The sequence below is a fragment of the Paroedura picta genome, chromosome 7 (assembly GCF_049243985.1).
Source record: "Paroedura picta isolate Pp20150507F chromosome 7, Ppicta_v3.0, whole genome shotgun sequence".
Lineage (NCBI taxonomy): Eukaryota > Metazoa > Chordata > Lepidosauria > Squamata > Gekkonidae > Paroedura > Paroedura picta.
Window position 1 is genome coordinate 17714828 of NC_135375.1, and position 14170 is coordinate 17728997.

At 46.0% G+C, this 14170-nt stretch overlaps 1 protein-coding gene across 5 annotated transcripts in view; it reads left to right on the forward strand.

The window, feature by feature from the left end:
- NEDD4L (NEDD4 like E3 ubiquitin protein ligase) overlaps positions 1-14170 on the forward strand; it is a 312252-nt gene that overhangs the window by 91364 nt on the left and 206718 nt on the right. For all 5 annotated transcript variants that reach the window (XM_077346870.1, XM_077346875.1, XM_077346874.1 and 2 more), the window contains one exon: positions 1325-1398. In XM_077346870.1, the coding sequence (XP_077202985.1) occupies positions 1325-1398 (74 nt within the window). Of the gene's footprint in view, positions 1-1324; positions 1399-14170 lie in introns of those variants that run through there.

A 14170-nucleotide genomic window follows, 5' to 3' on the forward strand; every position in this document is an offset into this window, starting at 1 on the left:
ACTGGCTTGCCTGTCTGTCCAGCGGCTAGCCAATCGCCTTCTGTCCCCCACCTCTTCCTCCTTCCACTTCTTTCCGAGGCTCGGAGGCTGCAGAACCCTGCCACGTGAGAGCTGCCCTTGCCGGTGAGTTCCTTTCCCCAGGGGCCTGCAGCCTTTCCAGGTCCTTGGGGGAAGGAGAGGCCATCCACAGAGTTCTTACACACACACACCCAATCTAGCACCCGTTGTATTCCTGAATGCAACGGGCTTGGCTCCTAGTAAAAATTACATTTTGTCATGCATAAAACATTGAGGGACAGATGAGGGAAAGGCCGGACGTCAGAACTGGATGCTCTCTCAAGTAAGGTGATCCTTTGGCACCCCAAAATGTTCAGAGGCACAACTTACTTGCACAAAGTGTTGGTATCGAACCTATAGTTGACTAGACTAGATGCAGATTGCCCTAGGAGAAGCTTCCAAAGGTCAGCAGAGAGGACCGAAGATTGGGAAAGGGAGCCAGAGGCGACACGGTGATTCAGAAAAAGGAAGTACTGGAATTCCATTTCCATGGGGTCCCACTGTAGTCAGGATGATTCCCGTTTGTCCCCTCCTAATAAATCGGTAATAACTCATGTCAAATTGGCAATCCTCTGTCCACATCTGTTTTGTGCCCAGGGTGGGGAAATGATTGTCTGTATTAAAAGGCATGACATCTTGAAGCTTACCTCCCCTGAGTTAAGTGATATCAAATATCCTTCACAAAAGGACAGGGGTGGAAAGCATCCCTTTGCTAATGCTTTGCACCTTTTAGAGGCCCGTTGGCTTTTGATGGAAGCAGGCCATTTAGGTCTAAAAGCATTTTTTGCGGTTCAGGTTTCAGCCATTAATCTCTTTCTCACCTTTGTGTGCCAAGCAGAGCCGGTATGCCAGAGGTGTATTTAGCCCCTTTGAATTCTGAAAAAAAAAAGCATTTTTCGTGTAAATAACAGAGCCGGAAAAGATTTTCGCCTTGGATAGGGAGGCCTGGGTCAGCATTTTACTGATGGTGGGGATAGATAAAAGCCCCCATCCTCCAGGTGTTTGATGTAAAACAGACGGCTAGTCAAAGAGTGATTGATTAACCTGGCGTCAACATGGCCGCCTTGGACCTGTTCTTCAGTTCTCCCCTTCTTCGTTACACGGTGGAGAATTGTTTGCAGAGTCTTCTCTGTAGAAATGCGTCCTTCATGTTGGAGATATTCTTGCTGGAACATTTGTAATTCTTCTTGTGCTTGTCTGCACAAGTTTGTGGATCTATTTTAAGGCTGTACTTTCTGTTCTTTTTCCCCTCCCTCCCTCCCTGCAGGAGGAATCTCGCATCCTCAGAGTGAAAGTTGTTGCTGGGATAGATCTAGCCAAAAAGGACATCTTCGGAGCTAGGTATGTACATTGTCATATATGCGCGTTGCGTAACAATCGGCCGTAAAGTTAACAGGGCCCTGGCGTGGCTTTTGCATAGGTTGCCACGATATTCAGAGAGAATGTTTTGGAGGGAAAAGCAACCGATACGCAATTAAAAGGTTTATTACTTTGCATGATGGATTTTTGTACGTTGGTGTTCTATGTTCTGTTTTGTGTTCTGGCTTTCAGCTGACGTGGTCACTAAATAAAATTCGTAGTGCCATGTCCGAAGATACCACCTTCTCAGGAGCATCATCTTCCGGATTTGTTTTGTCCTTGTAGGAAAATCCAGAGATGATTGGTCGGTGTCAGCAGTAGCATAGTATCCAGCAATATGTGGATTGACCCTTACTCTAGAACAGTCCTTTGAGTCCCTTCTCCCAATTCTTGAAATAATGAATATTTTAAAAAGAAAGAAAAACCTTTCTTTATAGTTATGGGATGGGCTGTGCCCCCTGGTGGCTGATGATGGCATAGGCGATATCTGTACTAGGAAGCTGGCTACAATATAGTGGGTTGACTTTTTAAATTATTATTACTATATTTAATGAAAAGGAGACTAGACTGAGGATTTTGTTGTGCATCTTTCCCAGAATTTGTTTTTTTTGCTAGGATTGTAACTGAAACTGAGATGTGTGAGGTACGTGGATTACTCAAGTAAGCATGCAAACTAAAAGAGGCTGGATATTCTCTTTCTACACAGAATAGAATCATAGATTTGGAAGGGGCCATGCAGGCCATAGAGTCCAATCCTCTCCTCAATGCATCCATGAGATGTATCTGTCCAGCTGCTGCTTGAAGACTGCCAGTGAGGGGGAGCTCACCACCTCCTTAAGTGTCCTCCTCCACTGCTGTACTACTCTGACTGTGAATATTTTTTCCTGATATCTAGCCAGTACCATTCTAAACTGATTATAAACCCAGTTTTGTGAGTCTTCTCCTCTGCTGCCAACAGGAATGGCTCCCTGCCCTACCTCTAAGTGACAACCTTTCAAATACTCCAAGAGAACAATCCTGACCCCTCTCAGCCTCCTCTTCTCCAGGCTGAACATTCCCCAGCCTTCCTTCATAGGGCTTGGTCCCCAGGTCCCACATCATCCTTGTCACTCTCCTCTGCGCCCTCTCAGTTGTGTCCACATCCTTTTTTGAAGGAGGCCTCTAGAATTGCACACAGTATCCATGTTTTCCCTTGTTCCATGTAACCTGCCCTGAGCTGCAGGAGAGCGTGGTATCATAGAATCATATAGTTGGAAGGGGCCATACAGGCCATCTAGTCCAACCCCCTGCTCAACGCAGGATCAGCCCTAAGCATCCAAGAAAAGTGTGTATCCAACCTTTACTTGAAGACTGCCAGTGATATATAAGCATAATAAATAAATATAAGCATAACAAATAATTAATACATAGATACATACATACATGTTTACATTCATACATAGTCACTCCAGATGTGGTCTTTTCTCTACTTTAAGGAGTCTCAAAGCATCTTACAGTCACCTCTCCCCACAACAGGCACCTTGTGAGGGAGGTGGGGCTGAGAGAGTTAGAGAGATCCATGACCGGCCCAGCAGGCTTCACGTGGAGGCTGAGTGGGGAATCAAACCTGCCCATTCCGCACAAATTAGATAATGCACTTTCAATGCACTTTAGATTCTGTACAGGAAAGTCCATCTGGAAAAGCATATTAAGTGCATTATCCAATGTTTGCGGAATGCTGGTTCTCCAGATTAGAGTTCTCCTGTCATAACCACTCTACCGTGCTGTCTCTTGTAGTGCTTTTTTGTTGGTTTCGAGATCCAGGTTTCTGTAAGCTACGTCTCCCTTCCTATTGTGTCTTCCCTGGCTCCCTCCAAGGCAAAGCATTCTAATTTTTCACAGTCATGAAATCCCGATCTTTAATTACGAAACGCCAAGTAAGTGTTTACATGTTTCGTATTTCTTTGGCTGAGCAAAGGAACTTGGGTTTCCCTGCCACAGAATTTCAGTGCTTTTATGCGGAGGCGGTTTTAAGGTTTTCTTCTCCCCACGCGCACCTTATCAAGCATGATGGTGAGTCAGGCGCTCAAAATAACTAGGTGGGTAAATTTTAAAATGCAGCAATTTGAAGTTTCTCATTAGTTGTTGCTGTACATTTTGTCCTTGGGATGGATACTCACGCTAACCAAGTGTGAGAGATACACATGTGCCAAATTTGGGATGAGTGTCATTAAAAATGTTTAGAAGGCGGGAACTGATCTTTTCCTGGTCACTGCTCTAAAAGGAAGTGCGTTTCGGATATAAACAATTCCAGTTCATTCTTAATGAGAAACCCATTAATTTGTGCAGGGGAATTTGATCTGAGTAAAAATAGCAAGACAGAATCTGGCTCTTGTTTCAGAAGCTTGGAATAGAACTGAGGATAAAGGATTCTCTTACATTTCACACTTGCAATTTAAAAAAAAAAGGATCTCTTTGTCTTTTTCATTGTTCTTCAGAATGCCCTTTCAAACGGTTGACCATCTGAGGTTTTGACTTAGAAATCAGATAGTAAGAAAGTTGATTAATTTGACATGTGGCATTTTACTGTGAACCGTTTAAAAGTAAATTCAGTGGGTTCTATATCCAATCAAACCTGAACTCTCCCTAGAACAGCCTTTCTCAGCTTTTTTACCATTGAGAACCCCCTGAAACATTCCTCAGGTGTTGAGAAGCCCCAGACGTGGCATGATTGTGTAGAGCTATGCTTCCCAACCACCATGATTGTGGTTGGGAAGCAGAGCTGTGTACAGAGCTGTGTACCTGAGGCCCCTCCCCTTCCCACCCCCTCTAGACCTACCATTGGCTATTTGGGGGAGGGTGTCAACATGACCATATATGGTCACATCACCCAATAAATGCTTAACAAAATTTAAAAAACACATTAAAAATGAATTAACTCCCACCCATTCAGAAAACCCTTCATGAACCCCTGGTTGAGAAAGCTTGCCCTAGAAGCTATAATGACTAAACTGAGACGTTTGTACTTTGTTTGTATTATGAGAAGACTTAAGTGCATAACAAATTTTAACATGTTTGGATGTTCGCAAACTGAAGTCCATGAGCTGCAGAACCAGGATGATCTTCCACAAATTTTTGGCGCAATTTGCGGTGGTGTCAGTTCATGAAGAGCAAAAAGTAGGGGTTCTGCTCTTCACGAGAAACAGCTGAGCAGCTGGGAGCTCTGGACAGCTCAGCTGTTTAGTTTAAACTCTACTTTCAACTTCCCATTGCTTGGAGCCATTTAAACCACCACTGCCTTCTTCTCCCTGTTGCTTCCCATGGTGACTGGAAAACAGGCTTAAATGGCCCTGCTTTCTGCTCCCCATGAAAAGCTGTCTTTTAAATTAAATTATATGTTTTAAGTTTTTTTTTTTAAAATTGCAAGCTCTGTTGCATATGTGTAGTATTTGGTGGTTGCTATACAAAGTGGTTAATTTTAATTAAAGAAATACTTTGTTAAGCATTCCACAACACATGGACTTTCTTAACTGAGCCAATACTCTTTTTTGAAGAACTATTGAAAGACGAACAGATCCCCCTGAAGAAACCCCCTGGCAAAATGTGTAGTGGCTTTTGAGGATATTTAACTGAGTGATAACATATATATTTGTACCTGATTTTGCAGCATCAGTCTTGGCCTTTTTAAAAATCTTCTGCTAAGCTTTGCACACCCTGTTGATATTTTTTTTTCTGATGAAAGGATATCGTAAATATGTTCTAGGATAAATATTCATGTAAATAAGTTGGGGTAGTTTTTAATTGAACACTGCTGCAAGTCACCTAAGGCTAATCATTAGAGAATTCTCGGGGTTTCAATTGAATCAGTTGTTTGTTAATTAAATAAGGGATGCTCTATGCAAATTGCTCCCTTGGCGGAAGCCTTATGGAACTTAATCAAGCAGTCCTGGAGAAGTAAAACTGAGATGCCTCATTTGGATCTCAGTCCCTTTAGCCTTTTGTAGATCAGATTTCAAAGCAAACAAAGAAGTCTTAAGAGTGTCAACTTGGAGGTGGGTCGCCACATTGGTCTGAAGCAACAGAACAAATGTTGAGTCTGCGGACACCTTCAAGGTACGAGCTTTCAAGTGCATGCACGCTTCCCAAGACATAGCTTACACCTTGAATGAAACTTTGTTGGTCTTAAAGATCCACTGGACTTAAACTTGGCGATGGCCATCGAGGAAATCTAAAACCCTTTAATGTATTTAAACAATAAACAAAGAGAAACTATGAGTAATATGACCAGCTGTCATCCCTGGATCCTTCTCCAGAAACCCCAGGGTGAATACTTTTACTCACCAACACTTACGAAGTTGAAAGGTGTTAGCTTATCAGAACGTGTGCCGGTTAATGAAGGGAATCGGGATGTCACACTCCACAAGATTGCTGCAAACCTGTTTTGCAGGTAATTTTCATTAGAGCAGGGAGAGCGCTGATTGCCTGTAAAATGTTAGAATCTTAGTGGAATCCCAAATGTTCACAATATATCAGAATTTGGCATGCCCTTGCAAAGCTCCCGGGGGCTGGCTTCAGCAGCTTTCAGTGGAGACCTTTGGCTGGTGAACAGCTTCCAAGCAAGGTCCTATGAAGGACAGGATGGCAGGGACCGTTTCAAGGGCCCATCTCATCTGCCTCTGGCCCCCAATACTGAATAGTCCCAAGGCCAAAGGTGCAGGTCTCCTCTTATAACTTTCTTGACTCCTGGTTTGCAGATGGTGGACTAGATGGTACTCTCCAAGGGCTACATATTGCCTTGGGGCTCTCTGTTTGGTTTCTCTTACTTGAAACGATGCATTTGCTCCAGCCAAGCCCAGGAAGAAGGCTCAGGGTGCTGAGAAGCCTCCAGGTGACAGTAGCAGCTCCCAAACTTAGACAACTACTTGCTAAGAAAGCTTTCTTGCTTATCAGGGTCAGTGCCAAGTTTCTTTGCTTATTTGTTTGTTTGACTTTTGCACGGAACAAGGCAATCAGAAAAACGAAGCTTTGTGGTGAAGTGGTTAAGAGTGGCAGCTTCTGATCTGGCGAGCCAGGTTTGATTCCCGATTCCTCCTCTGCATGCAGCCAGCTGCTAACTTTGGACTCATCACAGCCCTGATAGTGCGGTTCTCACTGAGCAGTCCTGTCAGAGCTCTCTCAGTGATACATTCCTTTCGAGCAGTGGTCCCCAACCACCGCGGCTCCCTCTCCCTGCCCCCCCCCGCAGGATCAAGGCCAAGGGCAGGCCTGAGTAGAGTAAGTTACAGAAGTCCAGTCTAGAGGTGACCCTTGATTGGGTCACTGTGGCCAAGTGTTCTGAGGCCAGGTAGGGCGCTAGTAACTTGGCTTGGCGGAGGTGGTAGAAGGCCAGCCACACTAGTTTTGTGACCTGGGCTTCCATTGTGAGGGAAGCATCCAGGATCACGCCTAGGTTCCTGGCAGAGTGAGCTATTGAGAGCTGCACACCATCCAGGACAAGCAGATGCACTTCCTCACATGGACCCTTCCTCCCCAGCCACAGGACCTCCGTCTTTGAAGGATTGGGCTTCAGACTCTGCTTGAGCCATCTCATCACTACTTCCAGGCATCTGGCTAATGTTTCTGGGGGACTGTATTGCATTATATTCTGCTGAGGTCCATCTGCCCCTCAAAACCCTGCCCTCCCCAGGCTGTAACCCCTCCACTGAAATCTCCATGAATTTGGAAGCCTTAAATTACCAACCTTAGACCTAGATTCCGATCAGAATGCTGCCATGAAGCTGACTGAATGGCCAATCTTGGGCTCCCCACCTCCTGTGGCTCTCCAAGTGTTACAGAAAACCAAGATCAGTTCCCTGGAGAAAATTGGCAAGTGGATGCCATGACATTATACCCTGCTGAGATCCACCCCCTTCCCAATCCCGGCAAATGAATTTCCAGGTATGACCCCTGCCCATAGCTGGCAACCCTAGACCAGTCACTACCCTCAGATTTGGGTATCTCACACAGTTGTGAGACTAAAATGGCAGGAGGGGTGATCCAGGAATGTGCTGTAAGTTCCTTGGACGGAAGACGGGATAAAAGTTTCCTAAGCCAATAAGAAGCCTGTATTTGTCAACATACAATGCCCCACTAACATCCGGCCCTCTGAATTCCTGGCAAATAGATGGGGAAGAAATGGAGATAGTGACAGATTTTATTTTCCTAGGCTCCAAGATCACTGCAGATGAGGACTGCAGCAAAGAAATTAAAGGACGCTTGCTCCTGGGGAGGAAAGCTATGACAAATCTAGACAGCATCCTAAAAAGCAGAGAAATCACCCTGCCAAAAAAAGTGTGTTTAGTCAAGGTTATGGTTTTCCCAGCTGCGAAAGTTGGACCATAAAGAAGGCCGAGCGTCAAAGAATTGAGGCTTTTGAACTCTGGTGCTGGAGAAGACTCTTGTGAGTCCCTTGGACTGCAAGGCGAACAAACCGGTCAGTCCTAGAGGAGATCAGCCCTGACTGCTCCTTAGAAGGCCAGATCCTGAAGATGAAACTCAAATACTTTGGCCACCTCATGAGAAGGAAGGACTCCCTGGAGAAGAGTCTAATGCTGGGAGTAATTGAGGGCAAAAGAAGAAGGGGACGACAGAGAATGAGGTGACTGGATGGACTCCGGGGAATGGTAGAGGACAGGAAGGCCTGGAGGATCATTGTCCATGGATCGCGATGGGTTGGACACGACTTCGCACCTAACAACAACAAAAGTGCCCCACTAAAGAGAACCAAGGGCTTTCATGTTTGAGAAATGACAGACTGTTGCTGTTGAAAGCTGTGGAAGGCACAACAAAGCAATTGGCCAAGAGGTGCCTTGGGGACTGTTGCTTTCTCCAATGTTTGGATACTCCAGGGCATTGTTGGCTCATCCGGGGAGGCCAGCCGTTCAACCTGCTCCGGCCAGATCTTTGGGAAGTAATGTGACCTTTAGCATTGTGGGAGAACAAGTTCTCTTTGTGTCTTTCTCTCTGCACCTTGGCCTCACTGCCCTTTTCTCCACTTCAGTCGGTAGCCGTTTCCATAACAGTGGGGTACGAGTGCATGTTTTGTTGACATATCCACGGCTTCCATCCATAGTGAGAACAAGATGACTATTTACTGAGTTTTATGAGGCCTGTTAAAACAGCCCAAGTTAGATGGGATTGTTTTGCTTCCAGGCTTATGGCTCTTCTCTCACCTTGTCCTTGTGACCTTGACCTTGAGGGTAAGATGTCTGAAAAGAGGCATGCTAGAGTGAAGCTCAAGGATTTGGGTTTAGGCAGCTTTGCAACCCAGTTCGAGCAGGCTGCTGTGTGAATGATTGACTTCTTGGATCCTTCCCAGCACTGGTATCCACATATTTCTTTCCTCTAACTATGGAGACTCTATTGAATTACCGTAGCTAGTAATCACCAATGGACCTGTCCCTCATTAATCTAGCACTGTTTCATAAGGTAAAGGTATCCAGTGTGCAAGCACCGGGTCATTTCTGACCCTTGGGGTGACGCCCTCTAGCGTTTTCATGGCAGACTCAATACGGGGAGGTTTGGCAGTGCCTTCCCCAGTCATTACCATTTACCCCCCAGCAAGCAAGCTGGGTCCTCATTTTACCGACCTCGGAAGGATGGAAGGCTGAGTCAACCTTGAGCTGGCTGCTGGGATTGAACTCCCAGCCTCATGGGCAGAGCTTTCAGACTGCGTGTCTGCTGCCTTACCAGTCTGTGCCCTTAGCACTGTTTCATAGCCATCTATAATTGTGGCCACCATTGATATAGGTGATTTACTATGTAGGCCCTCCTTTTCTTTTGCATCCTTTCCATATAATTGTTGTGGAAATATCTTGTGCTGCATGTGGAAAAGGGAATCGGCAAACTTCCTCTGTACTAGTTGTGTTAGCGACGGAACATTAGTGGAAGAGTACGTTTGGACCTGATCTACACATTCATTGTTGTCTTCATCTCTCAAGCTTTAGCCTATCTAGAAGCAACCCTAACCAGCCTTAAAAATAATAGCTCTATGTTCTTACTCTTGGTTACGTTTGCTTTAAGAGTGTGTAGCCCAATGCACCAAAACGTTCCTTCTTATAGTGGCACGTGCCTGATAAAGAACTTGCATGTAGCCTGAGATATTTCCATAAGCAGCGTATTACACAACATTTTTAATAGGGAGAAAGGTGGGGCACTGCAAAGAGAAGGTTTTTTCCCCTCCCTTCTTTTATCTTCACAAGGATCCAGCCAAGTGGGGGAAGAAATTGGACTCCTGATATATGTGTCCCTTCCCCTCTTAAAACCTCAGACTTGAAGGGCTTTATCTACACACAGTGGTCTGGATATGCACCTTGAGCACCTTTGCAGGTGATTCTGTGGGATGTAGGGTGGGGAGGAGGGTGGTGCTTTGTGGTTTACAAGTACAGATTATTGCTCATTGTTCGAGTTCACGCTTTGAGGGATGAAGGTGTTCATTTCAGACCTCTCCAATTAAAAGGATTTCAGGTATTGGAAGAGTATATTTCTTTGCCCACAACGCCACAGAGCTCTTGTCGGTCTCAATGTGGAGAGCCAGCTTGGTGAAGTGGCTCAGAGCAGTGGTCTCCAATCTGGAGAACTGAGTTTGATTTCCCAGTCCTCTACCTGTAGCCAGTTGAGTGACCTTGGGCCTGTCATAGTTCTCATCTCACACAGTGTCCAACCAGTTCCTCTAAAAGAAGAGTTGTCCAACTGCGGCCCTCCAGATGTCCATGGACTACAATTCCCATGAACCCCTTCCAGCAAATGATGGCAGGGGCTCATGGGAGTTGTAGTCCATGGACATCTGGAGGGCCGCAGTTGGACTACACGTGCTCTAGAACTCCAACAACAGGGCAAAGAGGCCAAGGCCTTCAAAGAACATGAGAAGATCTGTGGGATCAGGCCTGTGGTCCATCTAGTCCAGCATTCTGTCCCATGCAATGGCCAACCAGTTCCCCTGGAGGGCCAGCAACAAGACACAGAGGCCAAGGTGTTTCCCTGATCTTGCCTCCTGGTGCTGGAATTCAGAGGCTGAAAGTGGAGGTTTCCTTTAGCTGCCAGGGCTAGAAGTTACTGATAGACCTATCCTCCATTGATCTATATAATCCCCTTTGAAAGTTGTCTTTGTCTATGGCTGTCATGTTTTGGCACATGATGAATAATGTACTTCCGATGCACTTAAGCAATTGTTTGCAACTCGATTTTGCAATTTTGCACAGTGAAATCCCGTCGCAAAGTGGATTCAGAATGCATTGGAAGTGCATTATTTAGCGCGTGTGAATGCACCGAGTATGTTTGTTATATGTGCTGAGGTGCATTTTGGCATATCTGAGAAAATACAGTGTATTCTGGGTCGGAAATCCTTACTGGAAAAGGAAGGACGTTTTCTCCACTGCAGTTCTTGCCCGTTGTGTGACCAGCTAGAGAGCAGGTGATCCCAGTTATGCTGTAATCCCAGTTATACTCCAACTCCTAGGGGGCGGGGAGAGCGATGTCCCTGATTCGCTGACCCCAGCCTCAACCATAGACCTGGTGGAAGAGCTCCATTTTACAGGCCCTGCGGAAAGCTGATAAATCCCGCAGGGCCCGCAGGTCACCCGGGAGCTCATTCCACCAGGTAGGGGCCAGGACCGAAAAGGCCCTGGCCCTGGTCGAGGCCAGGCGCGTTTCCTTCGAGCCTTATGCTGCCTGGCTTGACCCTTTCAAGGCCCGTTTTTAGGAACGGGCTTTGAAGCTAGTTTTGAGCCTGGAGAAAAGGAGGTTGAGAGGGGACATGATAGCCCTCTAAGTATTTGAAAGGTTGTCACTTGGAGGAGGGCAGGATGCTGTTTCTGTTGGCTGAGGAGGAGAGGACACGCAGTAATGGGTTTAAACTTCAAGTACAACGATATAGGCTAGATATCAGGAAAAAAAATTCACAGTCAGAGTAGTTCAGCAGTGGAATAGGCTACCTAAGGAGGTGGTGAGCTCCCCCTCACTGGCAGTCTTCAAGCAAAGGTTGGATACACACTTTTCTTGGATGCTTTAGGATGCTTAGGGCTGATCCTGCGTTGAGCAGGGGGTTGGACTAGATGGCCTGTGTAGCCCCTTCCAATTCTATGATTCTATGATTCTAGTTATAAATAAAGCCAGTAAAAATACATAAAAACACTAACATTACTTAAAGCTAACATTATCTCCCTGCAGAGTCTTTACTTGTTTGTTCCCCATAGAAGGTTGAGATCAAGAGGGCTTCCCTGGGGCCAAGGATCACCAGACAGATGGAGGTGGTAGAACGTAAGGCTCTTTGAGGGGTGTAGGCAGAGAGGCGATCCCTCAGAAAGGTGGAGGTGGGAGAGCATAATGGTCTTTGAGGGTGTAGGCAGAGAGGCAATCCCGTACCAGGCCACGAATGGTCTTCAGTGTTATCACGAGAACCTTGAACCGAATCCAGAAAGAACATTCATGCAACGTAGCTAGCGTAAGCCATAAAATATGAATGAGGGACATGAAGGTGAAGTCCGTGTGTTTACAAATGTGAGCCTTGTGCCAGGCACACGTGAAAGCAAGCCAGAACTGGCTGTGGCCTTTTGGTAGACGGTAAACTTGGGTGAAACCGAATTGTGGTGTTCCCTCTCCTTGTGTGCATAATGAAACCGGTTGCATAACGAGAGCTGGTACATGTTGCTTTCAGCCACGTGAACTCATTGAAGCTCAGAGAGGAGGGTGAAATTTGCACCCTGAAGTATCTCTGCTCAAATCTGCCTCTTCTCTAGATGTCTGCTAATGTTAATCTCGGGCCCGTTTCGTGCATTTAAGCATGAAACTCTACCTTAATGCACAGCTCTTTGGCTGCCATGCTATAACCTCTCGCGTCACGTGGCTCAATTCCCCGTGGGATAACAGTGCAAGGCATCATAAGCCTCCTTTAAAAACAAACCCTGTAAAGATGTGTAAATGCTGCTTTCAGGGTGTGACGCTGATAAGTTCCGTAGTAGTGAACTGCCTCTTTCTCTGTTGTGTTGATAAAGTATCAGCCCTTCAAATGCTGGGTTTTGTTTGGGCTGCCAAGGAGCCAACAGGATCCAAACATTAAGGCAGTGGTTCTTGACCTTCTTAATGCCGCAACCCTTTAATACAGTTCCTCATGTTGTGGTGACCCCCAACCATAAAATTATGCAAGGGTTCTTTCACAGAAATTAAACCGAAACCGACCAATGGCGGGAAGATCCATGGTTCATGATTGTATATCAATTGGTTTTCCCCTGGGGTTTCTCAGTTCAGTTCTCCCACCATGCTGATCTCGCTCTTTTCTGCTGCTCCAGACAGACAAACGCTCTATCTCGATCTACCCCACAAGGCTGTTGTGTGGATGGTGTCCCCATGGCCAAGCTGCTTGCCCTGCCACGACCCCTGTGAAAGGGTTGTTCGACCCCCAAAGGGGTCCCGACCCCCAGGTTGAGAACCACTGCTTTAAGGTTTCTTTCCCCCCACATCTTTCTCTACAGCCATGCAATTTATCAGAGCACATGCGTAATACAAGAAAGTGCTCAATACAGGAGGCGGCCAATGAAGAGGGGAAGGGTGGTGTCCCTTTGTGTACAGGTGCTAAGTAAAAGTGCTCATAAGGAAGGCTGCAGTGATCACTGCTTTTAGTGGCGTTTGAGTTTTTTTTAGTGGCGTTTGAGTCCCTGTTTAGAATCATAGAATCCTAGAGTTGGAAGGAGCCATACAGGCCATCTAGTCCAACCCCCTGCTCTACGCAGGATCAGCCCTAAGCACCCTAAAGCCTCCAAGAAAAGTGTGTATCCAGCCTTTGCTTGAAGACTGCCAGTGAGGGGGAGCTCACCACCTCCTTAGGCAGCCTATTCCACTGCTGAACTACTCTGACTGTGAAAAATTTTTTCCTGATATCTAGCCTATATCGTTGTACTTGAAGTTTAAACCCATTACTGCGTGTCTTCTCCTCTGCAGCCAACAGAAACAGCATCCTGCCCTCCTCCAAGTGACAACCTTTCAAATACTTAAAGAGGGCTATCATGTCCCCTCTCAGCCTCCTTTTCTCCAGGCTGAACATTCCCAAGTCCCTCAACCTATCTTCATAGGGCTTGGTCCCTTGGCCCCAGATCATCCTCGTCGCTCTCCTCTGTACCCTTTCAATTTTATCTATGTCCTTCTTGAAGTGAGGCCTCCAGAACTGAACACAGTACTCCAGGTGTGGTCTGACCAGTGCCGTATACAATGGGACTATGACATCTTGTGATTTTGATGTGATGCCCCTGTTGATACAGCCCAAAAGAGAAAATGAATGGAAGAGTTGTATAACACTGGAAGCACATGTCCGTGGTGGGACTGTATAATAATATGTCACCGCATTCTAATAAAACTTTAAAAGCTACTGCTTTAGAATCGACAGACCCCCCCCCCCCAAAGGAAGATATCACTTATTTGAAACCTTGCCTTTCTTGTGTGTGGTGAATTTCCACGCTGGTTGCAGAAATGCAGCTTGCAGAATTTCCTGCTGGTTCCATTTGCCTGTTGCCATCCGTCCATCCATCCATCCATCCATCCATCCATCCATCCATCCATCCATCCATCCATCCATCCATCCATCCATCCATCCATCCATTCTCTTTATTGACATTCCATAGGACAACAACAACAGAACAATTTCAATAAGGTATGTTCAAAGAGCGTAGATCCAAATGAGTCGCTTTGTGGGTCTGAAGCAGCAGAACAAATTTAGAGTCCAACAAAGTTTTATTCAAGGTATAAG